This window comes from Centruroides vittatus, unplaced genomic scaffold, assembly GCF_030686945.1.
Source record: "Centruroides vittatus isolate TY-2023 unplaced genomic scaffold, ASM3068694v2 scaffold_861, whole genome shotgun sequence".
Classification (NCBI taxonomy): Eukaryota; Metazoa; Arthropoda; class Arachnida; order Scorpiones; family Buthidae; genus Centruroides; species Centruroides vittatus.
Window position 1 is genome coordinate 807,594 of NW_027122718.1, and position 25,367 is coordinate 832,960.

Consider the following 25,367-nt stretch of genomic DNA (forward strand, 5'->3'; position numbering starts at 1 on the left):
TTTGAAAATGACAAATTTATATTACTTAAATTTTATGGTTAATATTGTAATATACAAAAAACTAATTTTGATAACATTTTGTTTACAATTAATTTGAAAAGCAGATACAGTTTAAAATAAACATACGGGTATAAATATTAGACTTTTACATATAAATATTAAGTTTTTTTAAAAATAATATCAGTTTAATATCAAATAGGATTATAACATTTTCATATGATTATTTTTTCTTTTGTTTATAATTGAAGAATATAAGGATGATAAAAATTTCATTAAATTTCTTGTAAATAATGTAGATAAACTTTCATTATGAAAAAATTATCTTGAAATGATTTCTTCCTGAAGTTTGAGTTAAATATACTGAGGAAGGCAAGACATTACAAATGCAGTGATTCACAAGATATAACTGTTTACAATCATGTGATGGAATTTTATTTATATCAAGTCAATAATACTGTTACTCTGCTCTTAGCTTTAAAAATAAGAAAGTAAATTATTTTGCTGTTTGAATGTTACAATTTTAAAAGAATTAACAAATATTCTGTTAAAACGTATTGTGTCATCTAATAGAATTTATTTAATTAGTTTAGTGTTAATTCTTTTAAATTCTGAAATTTAATTCAAACTTTAAGTACTCGAATAAACTAGTTTTTAGTCTTATAAAAACTAATTTTAGACTGGTTATTTTAAGATTTACTTCATTATATTATTATATTATATTTATTAACATAAGCACTCTAGAACACTAAATTGCCCTAATATTTGAAATGTCTTAGAGATGAAAATAACAAATTCTGATATAAGTCGGAAGAATTGACTTTATGCATGTTCAGATTTGCAATTATTCTTAATAATTAAAAAGGAGAGTGCCGTCCAACACTCGTGGTTGCCTGTGTGAAAATTTTTGCTCTAGTGATTTGACTGATTTTTGCTTTTTCTTTGAAAAATGTCAGCGTTTCGGGCTCGGAAAAGAAACTTTTTGCCACCGTCTCGAGACGGATTGCCACGAAATGTACGAAAATGAATCGGAAGCGAGGAAAATCTCTCGGGTGAATCGACGGAACGGTCGATCTTGTCTTATGTAAGTGTCGAACGGGAGATTAATGTCGAAGAGGGAATTTGACTTCTGTAAAAATTGCAAGCTTCTTCAAATAGTAAACTAAAAGTACTTTTAAAACATTTAGATAGAATGCAAGTGTGGGTTGAGAATATACAGGGTGGGGCATATTGATAGAATATTCTATTAGATAGAATGCCTTTTTGAAATTTTAAAAAATTTTTAAATTTTATTGAACAAAAATTACATAAATACAAGAATAAAAAATACAACAACAAAAATACAATGATTTAATATTAATGGACATGCTCGATGTTCCCCTTCATATTGAATACAATGCTGAACTCTACTAGCAACACTTCTACAAACTTTTCGACACATTTCCAGGGTAATTGCAGAAAATTTCTCTGCAATTACTTGTTTTAATTCAGAAATTGTTTTTGGTTTGAGGCTGTAAACCTGATCCTTCAATACACCGCACAAAAAACGAGGCAATGGTGTTAGGTCTGGTGACCGTGATGGCCGATCAATAGGTCCTCGTCATTCTATCCATCTCTCCTCAAAATTTTGATTTAACCATTCCTGAACTCTTAACCCATAATGGGGTGGTCCTCCATCCTGTTGAAAGTAAACATTATTTTGATTTTCAATTTTTGCAGTAGAAACTAATAGAAATTAAAAAGGGCGTCACTTATGCCCCACCCCGTATTACGGCATTAGTAGATGTTGACACTCGACTCTCTGCTCTCGAAGCCGATAGAGAAAAAGACTGTTAAAAATGCCAAATTAAATACAGAAAGATATATAATATGCAGTAATCTCCACAAAGAGTTAATGAGACTAGAAGATAAAGAAAGAACAACATGGTAATCTCATTGTTTAGAAGATAATGATAAAATGGACGATTGTTTAGTTAAGGTTCAAAAAGTTTTAAACAATAATTTAAAGATTGCAGATGTGAATATTAAACATGCTTTCAGAGTTGGAAAATTTAAACCAAATACAAAAAGACTGATTATCGAGAGAAAATTGCGGAAACTAAGAATGCAAAAAACGCAAGTACAGATGACACTTTATATTCTTTTAAATAGCTTTTATACAAAATATAAGTATTATGTCAAAAGAAAAAGTCATACTTTTGAAACTTAAAGGATTGTTAACATCCTACAACTCTACAATATTTTGGCAAACAATTAATAGCTTTAAATGTAAAAGTCCAAGTTATAATTTGAGAATTCCCTTGGAAAGATGGTTCAATTTTTATGCTGCTAAATTCTCCAAAGAACATTTTTATTTATCAATGGTGAACAATTGTCAGTAGATGCGTATAAAGTTTTTCTAATAGAAACGGAATATTTTACAGATTTTACATTGGAGGAGCTAAAAGGAGCTATTAATCGTTTTAAATCTGGTACCTCGTGTGGAATCGATTTCATTAGAACAGAATACTTAAAATGTTTTTCAGAAAACTCTCTTCTTACAACATTGTAAGTTTCTAAACCTACTAAGAGAGATTTTACTTCCCGGAAAAATGGATTGAATCTTTGATTATTCCAATATATAAAAATGGCAATTTCGCTAAATTTCGGAGCCAAAAAATCGACAGCATCCTCCTATGGATCAAGAAAGAAAGGTGGTTCTCAATTATTTACCTTTCTTGCACACGTTGGTTAAGAAAATCACCAGAAATAATAACTTAACATTGTTGTATCGACGTAATCCTACGGTATATGGAATATTAAGAAACGACAAGAAAAAAGAAAACCAAAATTCTAAGATGGGAGTATATGCTATACCCTTAAGAGATCACATCAGGATGTCAACGTGCATTGGGAGAAAGCTTCTATCATTAGGGCCACGAACAACAAACAAGCGCTGAAACATCTGGAAAAGCTAGAAATCTACAAGGCCCACATTAACACTGGTTGTATTAACCACAGAGATGCAGATGGTTTATCCACTGCATGGAAATCATTTTACCATAACGCACGATGGTTACCTTGTAACGTAATAGTGTTTACGGCAATATTTTTTGTTGTGTTTTAATATTATTACTACTATTGTTAGCGCATGCGCGTCTTAATGCTAATACACAACGGCATTTTTGCTTTGGAATTTATTTTGAACCACTAACTTATCCAAAAACCTTTTACCGGTGAAAGTCTACTCAGAGGGACTTTGAGTAGACTTTCACCGGTAAAAGGTTTTTGGATGAGTTAGTAATTACAACCCGGTGTTTTTAGATGATTATTTATTTTGAACCTTTGAATGTTTGTATTGCTTGTATTCTATTTTATACATTCTTTTTGTTTGAGTTCGTTTAACTGAAGGTGGCTATTTAAAATAGTCGAAAACGTTACTATCGCATTAAATCTTTATTGCTGGATCGTTAAAGGTGTTTTTTATTTTAAAAATGGCAATGTTTACGATCCAAAAAATTATCGACCCATATCGTTGGTTCCTGTAATCGGTAAACTATTTATGTCTTTATTAAATAAAAGATTAGAAGACTTGATTCTTAAATATGGTATTTTGTGTCGGGAGCAAGCAGGTTTTCAATCCGGCCAATCGTGTTGGGGTCAAATATTTGTATTAAATGCATTGGTACAATTAAAATTGCAGAAAAAAACTTTATGCTGTTTTTTGTAGACTTTAGATCTGCTTTTGATATCGTTAATCACGAAGTTTTATGGTCTCTACTAAAAAGAATGGGCATGAATAAACAGTTTCTTAGCCTTATAATTGATATATATATATACACCAAAGCTACTGCAAGAGTAAAAATATTAGCCAAAAACTGATTCATTTGTATTTGACATTGGAATTCTGCAGGGTGAAATTCTGAGCCCATTGCTTTTTAATTTGTACATTAATGGTCTGATAATTCGACTTGCTAAATCTAACTTACCTGGGATTTCTTTCTCCGATTGAGTCGAGTTACACGTAATGTATGCCGACGACACTAATTCGTGCCGATATCCCACAAATGTTACAAAGTAAAATTGCAATTCTGGAGAAATTTTGCCGAGACTATGGATTAACTATTAATGTTTATAAAATAAAAGTAATGGTATTTAAGAAGGGTGGCAGATGATCACCCAGAGAGAGATGGTTTTTTAATAATCAGCCTTTACGGATTGTCTCAAATTACGTATACTGGGAGTATGTTTCTCATTTCCCGGTCTTTTCCTTGTCCCGGGATTTCGGGATAAAAGTGAACTGTTTCCTGGGATCCGGGAAGTCCCAGAATAGAATTTGTTTTTTATTTTTTAAAGTAATTTAATATGTTCTGCAACCTCCAAAATCATAATAATGCTGTGTAAGATCTATATTAAAAATTACCTTTTGAATTATGTAGAAATTTTCACAAATAGAAAAAATTTATTAAAGTTTGCTGGAAACTGCATACAACAACAACAAAAATGCTTTGAATTGAGTTGAAAATTTAAAAAAAAATGAACTTAGATCAAACTTCTAACTTAAAAAGTAATTTTTGTTTTTAAATAAAACATAATACAAAATATTATTGTAAATTTTTATAATAAGATTTTAAAAAGCAAAGATGGTCAATACTCCAATCACTAAATATAGCTCTTATTTAACTTTAATCTATACTCAGACTCTGAATATTGTATATCAAACACGCCTTATTGCCGAGAGACTTTGTTTATTATGTTGAACAAATATTTTCAACCCACTCGAGGGGTCGTCAGGTTATCGATGCTACCCAAACTTTTACAATAGTTCTAAAAGAACTGTTTTTGTCAAATTGCCAAGGAATTTGAATTCAAAGCGTTTCAAACATTACATTAAATTCAAAATATATAATATATAAACTATGTAACTAGTCCATTAAATACTGAAATTGAACTAATCAAAATAAATAATGAAATAATATACAATGAAATAAATACGAATGTAAGCATAACAACATAGGGATTTTGCATCGACTGCATATTCTGCATTAAATTAAGAGTTCTTTTTGATTACATATTCCCATGCTGAAGGTAAAATTGTGGCATCCTTATGATTCAAACATTTTCTAGTCAGGCTAGATTTATAGATTTTGCACTTTTCTAATGTTAACACGAGTTGGCGAACGTATTGGTGCAACAATTCTGGCTTCGTCCCATTCCACAATGGATCCATCCGTTTGTGCCATCTTAGACTTATGTACCATCTCCATGGATTAGACTTTTGAAACTAGATAAAAGTTATGTTAAATTAGCATATAATAAACTGTGTAAATTGTGTTCAACAATGGATAATTCTACATATAATTGGTCATTGGCATTGAAAAATTTGCTAGATAAACACTGTTTTTCTTTCCTTTGGTTGTCTCAAGATCCTCATTTAATCAAAAGCTATCAAATGTTAATTATAAGTGTGCTGTGAACGAACCTTACAAGAAGACTGGTCTTTACTGGAAAAAAAAGAAGCCTTTTCAATTATATTGTGTTAAAACAACCTTTGTGTGAGGATTATTTGTTAATGGACATAAACTATCATGTAAAACGTTCAATACTGCAAATGTGATGTGGTCAAAATTATATTTTGACACACAATGGTAGTCTAATAATAATAAATCCTGAGAAATTTTGTAGTAATTGTACTATGCAAGAGTATGAAACTTGGGAACATGTATTCTTTCAATGTATAATATTTGAAGCAAGCAGGAAGAAGTATTTGATAAGACTTAAATCCTGGAAAGAAATAATCAATATATTGCGTTTTTCAAAAAACGACAATTATCGTATATTTTACTTTATATAACCTTGCACTAGGCTATTACATTCATTTGTTAAATTCTAACTTCAGTTTTGTATATCACTGTGTGTATTTAATTTTGTAATATCTTACAATAAATTAATATATTAACTTATTATGTTGCACTAACTTCAGCTTTACGTAACCCCCTTGTAACAAACTAAGGTTCAAACAATAAAGAATTGAATTGAATAATAATTAAAAAAGAAAGGAAGAATTGGGAAATTAAGTATTGATAAATTGCAAATAAATTGTTCGGTTACAGAATAGACGATTCCTTTCAAAACAACTCTGAATATTAGACGTACGAAAACTTTTTCGGAATTATTAACGACTGGAAACGTCGTCATATTCTCGAGCAGTCGAAGTTCAAAAATTTACTAGGAATAACATAGACACAAGATTATTTTAAGATATTAATACTTTTAATAATAATGGAATAATTACACCACAGTGATATTTTCAAATAAATTTGAAAACATCACTTTTAGGGCAGGGGTTATCAAAGTGGGTGATATCGCCCCCTGTGGGCGGTGAGTAAATCTAGGGGGGTGCTGGTGGCAGGGTACTGAACGGTGACCAAAGGTAAAAGTTGGGGTATCTGATGGGTTAGGGGGCGTTGGGTATAACTTTATGGAACAAAGGGGGCGGTGGATCGAAAAAGTTTGAGAACCAATGCTTTAGGGCAGTGTTTCTCAAACTTTTTTGTCTGGTGGCACACTGAAATTACTAAACAAAATTCACTGCACCCCTATTTTTTATTTTTTGCTTTTTTATGGCTAGTAAAGATATGAAGGATGAAAAGTCTTTAAAAAACTTTTATTTTTTTTCAAAGTAAGTTTATTTCCAAACAACACAAAAACATTCAAAACAAAAGTTATTATTATAAAGGTATCTGGTGATAAAATGAGCTCTCAATTATTGATGATTTACTAGCGCTAATTGATTCCTTAGCTTTGCTACCAGTAACCACTTCTTGATCATTAGAATCTTCACGTTTTCTTTTTTTAATGAAAAAATTATTCACGATATTGAACGACATAATCAACTTCAATAATTTATTATAAAATTTAATTACAAGTTAATAATTTATTTTTTCTTGTTGTAAAGAAGAAAAATATTTTTATACGATGCTTTTTCGTTATTGTCTGAACATATAACAATAATAAAAACAATTACTGCATTCGACGCATTTATATTGCATTTCTACTCGCTGCAGGAACAGAAGAACAGACAACTAGTTTGTTTTTTTTTCTAGTATTTACGTATCGCCAATTACCGAGTCACCGAGACAAGTGGCGACGTAACAAGATTAGTAGAAAAAAACAATATTCATTTTTTATAATTGTTTTAATTATTTATTTAATTTAATACTTTAATTCCATTATTTTAAGTAATTTTAATTTAATTATTTAAAAGTTTTGCGGCGTACTTGCGGCACCCGCTTTGAGAACCACTGCTTTAGGGCATCAAACTGTTGTATTAAGATCAGTTTGATGGCCTAAAGATGGTCTATCAAATATGCTCAAATGCTCTATTTTGAATAAAACGTCACTATTTATGGCACGATTATTGCTTTTGTAGTTAGAAAACAGCATTATTAAATTTCATCTACTTTCAATAGATTGAAATATTTAAATTGTGCATTAAAAACAGGAAGCTAATTGATTAGAGAAGTTTTTTGATATATGCTTTAACTTACGAATAAAAATATGCCGTGTAAAAAATTTTAAAAAGTGTATATAAACAACATCGCCGGACCCGATATACTACGAGCCAAACGCCGACCGAATGCCGAAATTCTTAGTCGTATCTAGCCCGATAGAATTTCGGCATTTGGTTGGTGTTTGGCTTTAAAAATAGTGTAATTTTAATATCTAACAAAACCTCGAAATATTTTGAAATTTTTATGCCTTCATTTTTTTACATTGATGTTAATGATTTGCTTCTGCTATATTTATTTATATTTGTGATTTTTGTCTTTAATGAATACTGTTGTTGTTATGCTAAAAAATTTTATATAGAGGGTAATTGTTTTCATACAATAGCTCATAATTTTGAAAAGCAGTTTGTAAGCTTTTTGAAAGTTTTTATGCATTAGTGCGAAATGTTTGTTCTGTAATCCACAAATTCAGGAATTTTCTTGCATTTAAAATAAAATTTCAGTCTAATTAATATTTTCAAATTTATTGCAAAATAAAGTGCACATGAAGTTTTTTGTTTGGTTGAAACCCATGAAATGATTAAAGTATGTGAAAGAACCTATTTTTTGTATTTCTTATTTTAAAAAAAAGTGATTATTGAAAGTGCTAGCCAGCAACTAAATTCAAAATTTTTTTGATATCCAACAATTAAAACAGTAATAATACTAAAACAGATTCTTCCATTCAAGTGTGTTGATTTTTGGGAGGTCATTCTTCCTTTCTTAAAGAGAATTAGAATTGCCTTATTATAATAATAATAATAAAGACACAAAACTGTGTATACTTAAAAAACAAGGTAAACGAAACCAACTTCCAGAAAAATATTATGAGAAGTCTTTCTGCTGGAAATTGGTTTTGTTCACCTTGATTAAATAATTAATTCTATATTTTTATGTAAAATTCTTGAATAAATAGCATTACTGACAATTTGAATTACACAATCAAACTGTAAACTTGAGGAATAAAATTTTTAAACTAATAATAAAAAAATATGTATTTGAAACAACAATTAAATACATTAGTAGAATATATTACTCTATAATAATTAGTTATTATTTTAACTGTAATTCAAATTGAAGTTGTAGTAGATTAAATTAATTACGAATATTGTTTTAGCCAACAATAAATCTAACTTTTAGAAGCCGTAAGCAAATTTTGTTTCTTCTTAATTTATTCGTAAGTTTAGAATATTTCCAAGAAAAAATATAATTAGCATTTTAAATATAAGTACGTTAGTTACTAAAATAGTCACTAAACACATTTGACTACCGAGAGAGATTTATTTCCTTATACACTAAATGTCTCGGCAGTCAAACGTGTTTAGCGATTTTAGTAATTATTTTTTCTGGTGTATGGGTTCGATTTGTTTATAAGTTAGTTTTAAGAAGCTTATTGGTGATTAATGGCATTATAACATTTTAGTGTTCTAGAGTAAGATTTTTGTTCGATTTTATTATTGCATGGTAATATTTAAGTGTTGTCTTACTAAGATTTGCAATAAAATTTAACTTAGATATTTTGGTTTTATGAAGAGTTTACTAATAGAATGTTTATTTTATTCATTTAATTTTCTTAGACATTATTGCAAATAAAATTTTTAAATATTTTACAAAAGCTAACAATATATTTGGTAGTTAATATAATTTATTCTAAGTATTAGCATATTGATTATTGAAATCTTGCGTATTAAGAATTCCTATACAAGAATTACATATGCTTTGAAGTTAAAGTACATGACATTTGCTTAAATTTAAATGTGCAAAATTATTTGATCAAAAGCTAAGTTTCAGAAAGCTATACTAAGCTTTTTAAAACTTAACGACCACTTTAATTAATCTTAAAAATTAAAAATTTAGCGCTATAAGGAATATACCTCGGAAATTACGATAGTGATCAATATGTTAAAGTGGAAAATATTTGCACCCGAAATTGCCGAGTCTCTATACAGCCAGTTTCATTTCTGGTTACGGTTGTTGTGTATATGGTTTTCAGGATCATTGTGGCGATACATCCGTGCAAGTATGTCCTTATCAGGCTACATGCCACCTTTATGTGATCCACTGGATGGACATCTATTGCTGGATGGTGGCTACGTAAATAATCTTCCAGGTTAGTAGAAATAGTTGGTTGTTATTACTTACTGACCACAGGTCCACCTTGGCTACTTCTCTACCAGGCGGCCTGTGGAGATATGTAAGGGCCAGCATGACCTATTCAGGACCTTTACCTCCCATGTGTGACCCCTTGGATGGGCATTTGCTAGTGGACGGCTGTTATGTCAACAATTTGCCAGGTACACAAAGCTCTGGGGTCTGTCTGTCTATCTTTTTGTACTGGTAGGACTGTTCTTAAATAAATTTATTTTTAAAAGTAGTAAGTTAATTTGTTTTTTTACTTACTAATTTAAAGAAAATTCATTTATTTCTAAAATAAAGATTTTTCTATAAAAAAATTTTGCTTTTAAAATGCTTTGCTTTATTCTACTTAAAATTCATTTTAAATGCTCTATTCTTAATTTAATTAATAATAATATTATTAATGATGATAAAATATTACTAATAATTTTTATTGTATATTTTATTTTTATTAAAGCTTTTATTAAATATAATTTGGAATTTTGAGTTGTAAATCTCTTAATTCTGAAAACAAGTAGGCCCATTCAAAAATATTTTATTGGTAATTTAGATATTTAAAAATTGTGTGTGTGTATAGATTTTTAAAATTAATCTGTTGAATAAGTGTTCCAATTTTTGTTATTTGTAAAAAATTATTTTACCATATTTCCTTGATCCTAAGATGCATTCATTATCTTATGCATTTTTGTGTTAAAGACACTGACAATTGCATTTTACATATGCAGTCCAAACTGAAAATCAGCAGTCATTGAGTAGATATCTTCAACAATTCTGCTCATTAGTCACTACACTTTAAATGAACTTTTTTCTGGTAATGACTATTTAAACTTAAAATGTTAAGTTTAAATTAAACATTTTAAATGTCTTAAAACAATATTATGATGCTTCAAAGAAGAATTATTACTGTCTATGTGCAGAAGAGCATGGAAATAAAGCCATCAACCATTATGTATTTTTGTGGTTTTTAACTTGTTGCCCAACAAAGTTTAATAATATTGTGTCCCTCCATAATTTGATTTTAAAATCACACAATGCCTCTTAGAATTGAAGATATATGAATGAATATCAAACAATTACCAAATAGGATTTTTTTTTAATCAAAAACTAGTGTTCAATTTATTTCAATTTATTCAATCATCTACACACAACCTTGTGCAGCAGCAAAAAAAGTTTAATAAACTGAAAAAAACTAATATTTTGGGTCATATTTAATGACCTTTGTCGGGTGATGTTTCAAAATTTGAATATTTTAAAATATTAATGGAAATGGAGCAAAAATACGTAAATGCCGAACACAGTCGAAATATTAGAAAAACTGAAATCTGCTACATTGCTGTGACATGGGCAAAAGGTAAAAAACAAAAATATAACAAATGCTTGTCACATTATGTTGTGTAGACCTCAAACCAGGATTTCCAAGTACTTGATACCATGTTTAGGTCTTTGTAGCTGGCAGAGTTTTCTTTACACTTTGACTTATAGAATATAAGTAAGTGTTTTATGTTAAAAATTGAAGTGAATTTTAACTAGAACTACAGTACTTGATTACATTTAAAGTAAAAAATAAATGGAACAAGTTTATTAATAATAATTTTTTTTAAAAAAACAGAATTTAAGATATTAAAGTAAATTATTTATAGTGTACTAGATACCAACTACCTTTGATGTGATTTAAACAGTTTAAAGATTGTGAAGCATTGTATGGTACATACCACAATATAAGAGAGAGCAAACTCACTATGTAGCTGGAAATCAATAAGCCATTTGTCAACTGTAGCACTCCAGAACTAGTCATAACATTAAGTTACATTTTAAAGGCAAGTTAATTTACTTAAATACATGGTGCTTGATTTACTCAAAACAGAGTTCTGAAATATCAATATTGGATATTGAACTGGATTCAGATTCTACTGGATCTTACTTTTAAAAATAGAATGCCTTTTTAAGACGTTCCATTTGATAAATGTTTATAAATCATTACTCCACTGCTAGAAAAGTACTTGACATTTTTTAATTAATTGAAATAAATATGAATTCATTTTTTAAAATAAATGAACTATAATAAAAATAATTTATATTAATCAGAAAAAATTAGAATAAATGAAATAATAAAATAAAAATTAATAATTTTTATTAATGAATTCCAAATGTGTTTTTATAAAAATTGAATGCCTTAAAAGAAGGCTAATTGTAAAGGAATATTTTCACATTGTATGAATTGTATTTATTTTATTTTTAATCATTAATATACCATATTATAACCTAAATACAGTGATTGATTTATTGAATTATTTAGGTTGTTCTGAAGCTTTATAAAAACAAATTTTAGTATACAATAATAGGTATCATAATTCTGAAAATAAACACCATCACTAATATTAACTAATTATCATTTTAGTTCATTTATTACTTGCAATTTAAAATAAAATTATTCTTCATAAGAAATTAAGTTGTTGTTGAAAAATCTTGTTGGCTCAACATATTAATTCAATAAATTGTTCCATTTATTTTCCAAGAATTGTAGATGTTACATCAAATTTGCTTGGTTATTTGTGCCATTCAAACAGTAAATTGAATACTTGGTTTTTGATTTCAGTTGGTTTAATGGTAAAAGTAATTTGATATCATGCCTATTTTCTATTTTGTTTGTTTTCTTGTTTTCTTTTTCCATTTCCTCTATAGCTGACATCATGAAGGAAAAAGGTGCTCAAATGATAATTGCAATTGATGTCGGAAGTCAAGATGAAACTGATCTTACAAATTATGGTGATACGTTGAGTGGTTGGTGGTTATTATGGAAGAGAGTTAACCGCTGGACATCTCCAATCAAAGTTAGTATTTATTTACTGATTACTGTTTAAAATATTTAAATACTGTATTTTTAACAGATTAGTAAGATGCAATTCCATGCATTATCCAAATCTTACCGTGAAGTTGTGCAAATGAAGTTCTAGTTGGGAAGATGTTGCCGAAGCAGCGGTCGAGATTTAACATAATTAAATCCCAAAACTTGCAATAACTCAAATAAATATATAACTGTTGGGTTTGGGTGTTTATATTTGAGTTATTTCGAGTTGCCAGTTAGGCTACTCGAAGGTCCGGGTAGCATAACTGGCAATGCAAATACATGGTAAGCAGGAGTTGAGAGTTCAGGTATAAGTTATTGGTATATTGGCCCAGAGCTCTGGGCCAATTCTTCTCTTCCAAAATCTTCTAAATTAATTAATAAAATATTAATTTAACTCAAACAAAAATGGAAAATGTAACTACTGTGACTAAATCAATGTGTGTACTCAATTTTGAAAAATTTCCATCATATTTTCAGGTTTTTCTAGACAACTGAGATTTTTCCAGGTTTACCATATCAATATTATTTTCATAGCACACAAGATTTAAAAAAAAATACATTTTGAAATTTCAAGGAGATTTAAGAGAATTTTCACTTAAGTATCCTTGAAAACAATTATCATGTGTGTATTATTAGTTATAATAAGTTAAATTATATAGACATTGCTCAAATAATTTTAACTTAGCAGAAAAAAGTGATAATCATTTTTTTAGATTATCTAGGAATAACTGTTACAGAACAACAACCCACTGTCTAGGTATAAGACTTGATTTTATAATTAGAGAAAAAAGCAGAGATGATAAATTGACAACTACAGGTTCAAAACAATACAAACTAAATTTTTAGGATCTTGATTTTTCAAGAAATGTTTTTGAAAATATAATGAGCAATAATTTATTGTGACACTGTCACAATGCTGGACTGCAATTTTTAATTTATTTACTTTAAAATATATGCTCTCCACCTCAAATTAGGCCCCTGTACATCATACTTTCCTGCTAACAATAGAGTCGTGCCTGTCATCTAACTACAGTAGAGCGTCGATAAGTGGAACCAATTGGGGACTGGGGTCCTTCCAGTTAATGATTTGTTCCAGTTTCCGACTTTGTACGAAAAAATACATTAACCTGTCCGATGTTCAAATTTTTCTCCGTTGCGTATCGCTTCCTGTTGAATTTTTCTCCGTTGCGTGTCGCTTCGTGTTGAATTTTCGTCGATTTTAAGCCTAACGAAAATTTTTATAATAATCATCGAGGCTATCGTATCGTTAAAAATTATTTCTGCATTTTGTACAAACAAAATAAATATATTAAAGAATATAAAAAACATGAAAATTATACTTTAGAAGTAAATTTAGTATCAAAAACGTTCGATTCAGCACGACACAGTCCGACTGAAAATCGTTCCACTTTCCGGCCATTCCACTTACCGACGTTCCACTTATCGACGCTCTACTGTACTTTCATGGAAAAATTTTTTAATTGATAAAACTTGACTTTTAGTTCAAACCAGAAGTTTGTTTATAGTTAATTGGGGCTTCTTGTCCCTAAGCTTTCCATATCTGATCTCGACTTTCATCTAACTCCATTCTCAAGATTAAGGAAGGATGGACAGCTAGTTTGTTTGTTTAGTTATGGCAATGCAACACTTAAGCAACCTCCTACGGGGGATGCCTTCCAGCAGGTCTTTTTAAGGGAAACTGGCCCCTATTTGGGCATTACAGACGTGGAGAAAACCCGGAAAACTCCACGTGGCCAGCCCGTTCGAGCGAGGCACAAACCCACGATTGAACTCTGTGTTCAGGGAACAAAGACCACTTAGCCACTGGTGGGCCATAGGATGGACAGACAACTGATGACAGTGGGAATTTATAGGGATGCTAGCTTCTGATGAGGAAAAAGGGATAAGCTTTAAAAAAGTACATAACTCTTCATTTATTTTTCAGAACATTTCCAAACAATTAAAAAAAGAAAAAAAAACTAAAATCTTGAACAGTTTTACTACTTAAACAGTCCCTACTAATTGAGTTGAGTTTAGAACTAACTTCTAAAATATTGATAAAAGAAAACTCTGACTTTAAGAAAAAAGATAGTACAAGATGGAGTCAGAGGTGGAGGACACTTTGGAGAAAGTGAATCTATTTTTAACCTGAAGGTAAATAGTATAAATCTAATTATCTTTTATACAAGATTTTCCAGTTCCTGTACAAAATCTATTGGAAAACCTAGAAATAAAATTTGAAATGTTTTTGGATCAGATGAAATGGAAGAAACAATAAAATTAAAATGCTCATTGAATTCTAAATTAAGATTTTTAAAATCATATGGAGGTAGCTAAAGAAAATAAGGATTTCCATTTTCTCCACTCTGATTTTATGCAGATGATTTTTCAAATGACTTATATGAAGACTGAATCAGCGTTTGGAATCTGTGGAAATTGTAGTTTGGAAAAAACAAATTGTGCAATTAAAAATATCATCAAATGAAATGTCAAATTTAGCTTAATGGAAATATTAAATTGATCAATAAAAGTCTAATTGAATTGTACAAGATGATAGACCTTTTTCCAGGACATTTGATTTCAGCATGGAATGGTAAACAACTTATGATTTAGGATAAGACAAATATTTTGGTTTATAGAGAAATCAAAACATAAAGCCAAATGATCAGTTTTGTTTGCAGGTGAAACCTGAAGGAAAATTCCAGAGGCAAAGACCAGGCCTAAAAAGTTATTACAATCTGTGGGAAAAATATACATGTTTTTAAAATTGTAAAAATAGAAAATTTCATTAAAAACTCAATTTAACAGAATATAACATCACACAATAGTATGTCTGTATCCAAACAGCATTACAGATGATGCCACACATTGCTCCAATATCCATACATCAGGAACTGACCCAGAGTACATGACACTTTTCAGATGGAATCATAAGTAATAATTGAGTAAAATTTGGCACCAGGCAAACCATGTAACAGGTCTCCCTCAACCAATCTATATGCTGGGGAAAATTGTGTCCAGATACTGGAAAACAAACACAAAGTGGATTTATGTTGGCACCAGTGCATTTTCAGATTATGTTAATAGGAATATTTTTTTATCCTGCCATGAATCCACTCTCAGTTTGTCCCTCTAATATGGAACTATCCTGTATATTTAATTATTATTTAGTATTTGTTCTAAACTTTTTAGGCTGCAGTTTTCAAATTGTAGACCTATACATTTCCATTGTCATCCGTCTGTTGTCTGATTGTGTCCGTCCTTTGTTAATCTTGCAAACGGAATTAGTTAGACGAAAACTGAGGCCAGACGTAGAAAGCTTGGGGGCCAGAGAGACCAATTAACTTTATAGGAACTTCCAGTTTGGACCAGAAGTTGTGTTATTTCAATTCAGATTGGAGTTAGATGACTGGCGCAGAAGTATGACGTACAGGGGCAAGACACCACTAAAATCCAAACTAGACGTGGAAAGTTTAAGGGTTGATTAACCATATAGAAGTCTGGACTGAAAGTCATGTGATATATTTTTTAATAGGGGAAAAAAGTGATCACGTGACATAGGTGTCGCGCATATCGATGCGGTTGTAAACAAGCTGTTCCGTTCGAAGGATAGCTTACTTTATAATAATGGAAGAACGAAAATATTTTTTAGGAAGGTTAACAACGGTACAATTAAAGGAGGAATTAAAAAAGTACAATGCCAAGTTAGCTGGTAGAAAAGCCGATTTAATAGAAAGGTAAGTTAAAATAATCTACATCTATATTTTTATCGTTAATTATTACATTTATAATTTCAAGTCCTTATAACTATTACATGATAAGGTAACTTACCAGTACATAAATGAAAATCAACAACTTTAGTGCCTTTGACCGGTGTGCTTCTCTCTTCTTTCTCTGTAAAACGCAAACGTTTTCGAACCTCGTTGGTTCTTCGTCAGGCGTAACGGAATTCTGTTCGACAAATTCTGTTCGTAGTGGACACCTTCAACGACAACCCATATGGATTAACACTAGAACTGGATCAAGCCCACCATACCCAAGCACACTTCTTGGACATTTACATCACTGTAGAAGAATCTTCCATCAATACGCAAGTCTATCACAAACCATCTACCGAACCTCTATATATACCCGCATTCTCCTGTGATCCTCCGCAGTACAAGATGGCAGCCTTTAAGGCGCTACTCAAAAGGGCACTCACGCATTCCTCCTCACAAGCTGCCTTCAACTCGGAAATGCGGCACATCAAGAATATAGCTAAACAACACGGATATCACAACATTGCACGCAAAAACAACTTTGAGGCACTACGGCTTCTTTCCACCCACACCCCTCCTTCCAATGGTTCCCCACCTAAATTTATACCGATCACCTACAATCCGGCACTGAAGACCATATACTACCAAATAGCGAAGAAAAAGGATATCCGCTTAGCTTTCAGGAGATGCCCAACGATTTTCGAGTGGCTTAGGAACGGAAAAGACGCTCCAGATAAAAACAGACTTCCGGGAATATACTCTATACCCATCGCCGACCACAGAGATAACAGCGAAGCCATCTACATCGGATCCACCAAACGCAACATACAGACGAGGATCAAAGAGCACAAAGCGGACATATTACACCATAGACAAAACACCGCCCTAGCAGTCTATTCATCCGATCAAGAAATAGAGCCTCTTTTCACCCGTGCCGCAATCATTCACCCCACGTTTTGACAAGATCACCTCAAATGGCTTGAAGCTATATACATCTTACTCAACACCCGCAGTAACACGCACTGCATCAATTTTAAAAAGGAGATCATCTTATCATCGGCTTGGGAAGCCTTTCTCAACAGATCCCTGACGTAGCGCTATACTCACATCGCGCAAGTCTAATATGACGACATCGGCTACACGCGACAGCGTTCCAGAATGCAAATTTTTTCTAAAATTTTGTCGAACAGAATTCCGTTACGCCTGACGAAGAACCAACGAGGTTCGAAAACGTTTGCGTTTTACAGAGAAAGAAGAGAGAAGCACACCGGTCAAAGGCACTAAAGTTGTTGGTTTTCATTTATTTTCACTCCGGTGTTGTTCCTTTATATATTTTACCAGTACATGAAAGTTTTAAGGATAAGATTTCACAAAATGCACATTTTTCGTCGATAAAAACATTTAAAGATCAGTAAAGTTGTCATTGATTCCTTTCACATTTGTCTAACCTATACATAAGGTCAAAACTTTAATTAAAATAAATTTTTTTTCCTTTGGAATATGGTCATGTACCGAGCCTGATATATTATAACCAATTTATACCAGTATCTGAAATGTTAACTGTACCAATAGGTTATCACTGTAATTTAGAACAATCAACACAAACAAAACTATGTTCTATGAAGTTCTAAAACAATATAAGAGATGTATATCTTAATCTTTTACCAAGAGAAAACAATATTTGGAGTATTTAAAATAAATATAATCAAAATGTCTTTTTTATTGGTCACAAGTCGTCTTGTTTCAATAATTTAATGCAATAAGACTAATTTCTTCACCAATAAACTTTTTGTACAAGTGAATTTTTTCCCATTTTCTTTTACTAAATTTGGCATACACTATATATATGCCATATTTAGGTGCTTGTCAATACTGTTCAGTTACCTTATACTGTTTATTTTTATATTATATGTAATATATTAAGGTAAGAATATAATATATAAAAATAATTTTTGCCTTTCCTGTCAATGTGACAGAAAAAACTGAATAAAATATTGGTGATCATATGTTAACTAGTTATTAAACTTGTTTACAATAATTTTCAGGTTACTGGCATATGAGAGGAATCAGGAAACTCATAATTTTTCTATATCCTGTGATAGCTCTCCCGAACTCAAACTTCCTGATTCATCTGAATATAAGGATCTCTCTCCAAGTTTACAAATACCAGTTTTGACTATAGATACAATTGATGCCTACATGGAGATGTCAGATCAAAGAATGCCACTGTCTGCTGTGCAGATGTATTTTAATGAATTCTTATTAACAATAAGAGGAACAAAAGAAAAAAATTTTTCATATTTTAAAGGTAATGTAAAATCTGAATTAACCAAGGGGAACACATATTATACAGATTTAGTAATTACAGATGATGGGGATATAGAAAATGCAATATGCGAATGTACAGCAGGTAAAGGGCCTAAAGCATATTGCAAACATGTATGTGTAACACTATTGGCAATAGAAGAATACGGAAGAACAGGCAATTATAAGTGTCACAAAACATGCACTCGGGTTCTGCAAACATTCCATCAGCCTACCCGCCAACATAAAGGTTCCCCAGTTAAGGCTAGTGAGCTTCCATTTCATTTATTTAAGAAGAGAGGAATGAAAAGGAAACGATTGGAAGACATGAAATTTGACCCCAGACCATCTGGCAGTTCAATCTCTGATTATACAAACTTTGTTATTAATTTGGCAATGAACATGCAAAGTGGTTGTGCAATACCGATATTGCAATTAAGGCAACCAGCAAACATGAGGGCTTTAGAGTCAGATCATGATTATTGCAAAAGCACAATGTCCGAAATGTTTTTAAAAGCTTTACATGTAACTGAAGCAAGTAGGGAGTACATAGAACATTTGGAAAAAGAGACCCGATTACAACGAAAAAGTGCAGTTTGGAAGAAGGAACATTTGTTGCGTTTGACATCTTCAAACTTTGGAAAAGTTTGTAAATTAAAATCAGCAGACAGACTAAAATTGTGTGACTCGTTACTGTCAAGTAGGCCAATAAAAAGTAAGGCAATTTCTCATGGCTTAAGGTATGAAAAAGAAGCAATTGAAGCATATTCTTCTTTTGAAAATACTCCTGTGAAAGAATGTGGCATGTTTCTTCATCCAAAATACCCATTCTTAGCTGCAAGTCCAGATGGGCTAGTGGATGATGATAAAATATTAGAAGTTAAATGTCCTTACTCCAGTTTTAAACTTCCTGTGAATGTGCAAAATGTACCATATTTGGAATGTACTGATGACAAAATTACTTTAAAACGGAATCATGATTATTTTTATCAAATCCAAGGTCAATTAGCAGTGACAAATAGACAAGTTGCTCACCTGTTTGTTTACACAAAAAGTGACTTCAAAGTTTGTATCATTCCAAGAGATGATAAATTTATTGCAGACATGACTGAAACACTAATTATGTTTTTCCATGAGCATTTTAAGCCAGCTCTTTTAAAAAAGATGTTCTATAAACATTAAGTTTATAAAATAATTGAGCTAATTGTTATTTTTATTTTACAATTTGAGTTTATGTAAAAGTTTTCTAGATGGTGAATTTTTTAAATAATAAAAAAAGATTTTGTTTTAAAAATTAAAATTTTTTATTTGCTTACAAATTTACAAACATTTATTCAACTATAGTACAAATTTTAAAACCACTATATTACTTTGAATTGAAGTTCCATAATGAAGACCTTACTGTGTATGCTAGTATACATTCTTAATCTTAGAATTTATAAGCAGACAAAAATTTAAAAATACTATAAATGGAAAACTTAAATTAGGCTAGGGTCTAGAATGAAAAAAACATTATATACAGAATTAATAGAGAGCTAGACTAACAGTGAAACAAATTAAGCATCTCTGCCAACAATGCTTGGTCTAAAATTGCATAACATAAAACATATAAATATAATTTCACTGCCAAGTTTGATTAATGTCGGATGCATGTGTTGCCTCAAAATCTTGAATGTACGAGCCATTCCTATAATACGTTCAATATGTATTCTTTTACTAGATATTTTTCTGTCTCGAGATAACAAACTGCTGCTCGGCTGTGCTTTCCCTCTCGTAAAAGTGGGTGTATTTACCACATCATCTTTAGTAATTAGCAAGTCCTGAATGTTAAAACCTCTATCAGCCATTACACAGTCTTTTGCCTCTGTTATTTTACACAGTGAAGACCTTTCTGCAATCTGTCGATCACTTGCAGAACCACCATAGGCTTCTGAAACAAAACTTACTAGACCACCTGGTGTGCAACCTACAACTGCTTTTAATGTGTTGTCATTTTTATATGACGACCACGTAGCCTGCTGTGCAACAGGATTTTTCGGTTTGCTTATTTTGCATTCTAGAGAATCAATGATAACTCTAGTATTCGGAAATTTCATTTTAAAATCTCTAGGCATGTATATATCAACAAGAGATCTTTCACTCCATATATCCAACTCTCGCCATTGTAAATACATGAAATTGATCCAAGTAACGAAAACGTTTCGTACTGTTTCTTCAGATACACTAAACATCCTACTCAACTCAAAATTTGCTGTATTCAATCTTAATTTTATTAAAGTCAAGAACAACTGGTTTGGCACTGCAAGTGTTACAACCTGAAACTTGTAATATTTTAAGCTGTATGCTGCTGGTCCCAAACTTTGTAGTACAGAATTGAAAGAATTGTAGTTCTCTAACCCAGTATAGTAATGTATAGCATTGTTGTCAAACTCAAATCTTTCAACTGACATTGGGACTTCAAAAGTATGGGTCTGTGTAGTTACACAGACCATAGTGCTTGCCACATTATTTTCAATAAGACAAGTAGCCTTTTCCTCCTCCTCATCTATTACTACTACTACTCCTGTTTCTAATGTACCAGTATCCATTATATAACATGCATCACGATTATCTTGAACTTTGCGTTCACGGTTTTCTCTTCTTGTTCGTCTGCTCGCAACCGAAGGTGCCTCTTTTTTAGACCAAAAAAATACATTTGGTACAGCATCAGCCTTCAGTTGTCTCTTTGCTGAGATGTTTCCTAATAAAGTAAAATAAATCTATTTATTTTTCATTCAGCATAAAGAATTAACAATTAAATCCATGGTACTATATATATTTTTTATCCTTTGTTAACTTAGCATTAATGCTATGTAAGTGCTCAAAACTAGCCTCTACTGTTAGGGCTTATCACGCCTAGATATTAAAACTAAACAGAGACTTTTGATGTAAACATCAAGTATTTTTCAAGCGAGGTGTTTGAAGCTTCTTAATTGCTAATAGCTTGAAAAAAATATTGTACAGTTATTATAATTCTTTAAATAATGTGCTTACCAAAGATATTAATCTCCTTATACTGATCAGGTGTGAAGTGATTTTTACACACGAGACTGGATGAAGTTGGTTTCCAATTTGCTCTTTTAACGGCGTGAATCCATTTCTTTCGCAATGCTGGATTTTTTGGAAACTTGTGACCACCACTATTAGAACAATGTGGTACACAGCACCACGTACTTGGCATTTTTGAAACTTAAAATATTTATTAGATTTTCGTTTAAAGAAAAAACAAATGGTACTTTACAACCGACAACGTATCGCTTAGTCTGTTTACGACCTCATCGATACTAGCGCCGCGTGCGGAGTAGATTTCACTTTTTTCCCCTATTGAATGACGATTAAAAATACAGCCCAGCATCATGATAATGTCACAATAAATAAATGCTCATTATATTTGCATTTTCTTAAGTGGTGTTTTGTATTCATTTGTGTGTGTGGTATATATTTTTAACAAATATTACATTTTTATTCAAACTTGCTTTTTATAATTTTTCTATATCTATTTAATAACTATTATTATTTTTTGATCAAATTTTCTTTACTTTTATCCAATCAACAAGTATTTGTACTTTTTTAATAAAACATATTATGCATAAATGCATAGTATGTTTTATTATAAAAGAATAAATGAAAATTATAGTTCTCATTTAATATATTTATCTTTCTTTGGGTTAGTGGGAAACTGACTAGAAGTTTTTTAAAACCAGAGTAGGGCTAAAAGAAAACTGGTCAGGCTAGTTCTAAAAACTAAGTTTTGCCTTGTAATTTACAAATTTTATTATTATCCCATTATATGATGATGATAATAATAATAAAATACATCATATTGTTAGGAAATTCCTGAATACAGAGACAGACAGACACACTGACACACTTAGTTAATTTTTGTCTTGTTTTGCCTTGTCTCTGGTCTGGCATAGTACACAGCAACAGGTGTCAACTGAGTATAACTCACTAAACCCAAAATAATAATAATAATAACAACTCTCTCGTGGTCACCATCTGGTCGTGGTGGGAGAGCCCAGTAATTTTACTGATCCATAGGGCAATGCAGGCTGGAGCATAAGCTCCTGGTAGGGACACCCATGCCAGTAAGGTCTATGGGGAGAAATGAAGCTAAGAGTGACCACACCCACATTCTGTGGAGATATTTATTATGGTAATAACCAGATCAAAGTGTGATACTGGCTCGGACGTCGCCCGGGTTAACAAGGTCCGCGTTCGTGGGTTAGGCAGAGGCTCACGTTCGAAAAATAGGCCACAGTCTCTCTTGGTTACCGGTGGCGAAAGCAGCACCGGCCCAAGCATTGCTACTGCAATGCCCTCAACAGATGTGAGAAACCAACCCAGCCTTGGTGTTTCTGTGGCAATACATCCACAGACCACAAAGGCTGGAAAACCACGCCAACGGATGAAATGGACAGTAGAAATGAACAACTTTATCATCCGTACTTACTACACGATCACAAAACTCGAAACAAACATGACAGCATACAGACAACAACTACACCATAGATTCACACAACAGTATCCTCATCTCACTGTCACCGAACAAAGGGTTGTTGATCAAAAAAGAACAATTATACACAACAACCTTATTCCACAAACAACACTTGAACTTATCAAACAACAGGTTGCTGATCAAATACATCGACAGACAGAAACATCTAACATTAATGAAGATCATGTAACCTGTCAGGATAATCCAGCAACAAGCATTGATAATAACACACACACAACAATTACCACTAATGATACTACAGACACTTTCTCATCTATCACTGATAACATAGACATGGATTTAGTTAATACGCTCTCACTTATATTTCAGGAAACACTCACTAAATATACAGGCACAGATCCCACACAATGACCACGAATACCAAAAATCAACACGTCAAAGGAAGTAGGAAAAACACTAAATTATGTAAACACTCGCTTACTACCATACTACATTCATTCAATTTCTACACTCAGACATTCATACATTAGTTTATGCTGGGGCAGTCACAGTAGTGACACACCATGGACTGAAAGTACAATCACAGACAAATACACAGAAAACAAAATTCTATCGCAAGCCTGCCTGGCAGAGAAGAATTGAAATACAAATAAATGACATTAGACAGCAATTAGATAGGCTGACACAATACACTAAAAGCAACATAACACCCAAATTAGGGAAACAGCTCAAAAACATTTTCAAAAAAATAAAAACACACACAAAACATGAACATCACAACACACACATTACAGAATACATTGATACACTAAAACAAAAACTTGCTGCCAAAGCACGTAGACTCAAACGATACAAAACATGTACACTACGAAAACAACAAAATAAATTATTTACAAACAATGAAAAACTCTTTTACAGACAAATTAATAACAAAGCAAACAATGATACACAGCACAGTGGCACACCATCAGAAGAAGAACTCACAACATACTGGTCTTCTCTTTGGTTCAGTGCTGTCACGCATAATGCTGATGCAGGCTGGATCGAGGAGGAGAACAGAAACTTGCACAACATACCAACTATGCCCTGTGCTGAAATAAACATACATGATTTCCAATACACTGTCAACAGAACACACAACTGGAAGACACCTGGTGTAGACAACATTCACAATTTCTGGTACAAAAAGTTCACATCACTGCACCAGGAACTAGCTAAACACCTAACACACATTATCATCAACCCACAGGACATGCCAAATTTTCTTACTCAGGGCATCACCTACATGAAACCTAAAAACAACAATACCACAGACCCCACACAATACAGATCAATTACATGTCTCCCAACACTGTACAAATTATTGACATCCTGTATCGCAAACAAAATATACAAACATATTGAAGAACACGACATTCTAACAGAATGTCGTGTTCTTCAATATGTTTGTATATTTTGTTTGCTGTAGAAATCACAAAGGATGCAAAGAACAGTTACTCATAGATTCAGCCAATTCTACGGCAAGCACACAAACAACACAGAAACATACACATGGCTTATATAGACTACAAAAAAGCATTCGACAGTGTTCCACACAGTTGGCTGCTACATATTTTACATATGTACAAAATACATCCATCACTCATTGCATTCTTTCAAAACACTATGCAGCACTGGAGAACAACACTACATCTCAGGGTTAGTAACACTTCCATACAAACAAACCAAATTTTTATTAGGTGAGGAATTTTTCAAGGAGATTCCTTGAGTCCTCTCTGGTTCTGCTTAGCCCTGAACCCATTATCAAACATGTTAAACAACACGCAATATGGTTACAATATCAGACATGAAAAAACAACACAGTTTACACTGTCACATCTCATGTACTTGGATGACATAAAACTTTATGCATCCACACAAAAACAACTTTGTCAACTCCTACAAATAACACATTCATACACCAAGGACATAAAAATGGAATTTGGCCTAGATAAATGCAAAACAGTTCACATAGAAAAAGGAATCCTGAAGAAAGAAGATTTTGCACTTGGAAATGGAGACATTATTGAATCCATGGAAGAGGGTGAGTTCTATAAGTATTTAGGATTCCAACAGGCCAAACTAACAGAACATACACAAATAAAGCAAAGATTAATTAAAGAATACCAAAGTAGGTTAAATGCTATTCTCAGAACACAATTAAATGCAAAACACACAGTTAAAGCAATAAACACGTATGTCATCCCAGTACTCACATATTCTTTTGGAGTTATACATTGGACTCGCACAGATCTCGA

At 31.7% G+C, this 25,367-nt stretch overlaps 1 protein-coding gene across 1 annotated transcript in view; it reads left to right on the forward strand.

Annotated features, from left to right (window-relative positions):
• The window catches only part of sws (patatin like phospholipase domain containing sws), a 164,726-nt gene that overhangs the window by 125,104 nt on the left and 14,255 nt on the right, over positions 1-25,367 (forward strand). Inside the window, exons 29-31 of the mRNA XM_067288448.1 lie at positions 9,520-9,636; positions 9,704-9,820; positions 12,345-12,493. Of these exons, the coding sequence (XP_067144549.1) occupies positions 9,520-9,636; positions 9,704-9,820; positions 12,345-12,493 (383 nt within the window). The remainder of the gene's footprint in view (positions 1-9,519; positions 9,637-9,703; positions 9,821-12,344; positions 12,494-25,367) is intronic.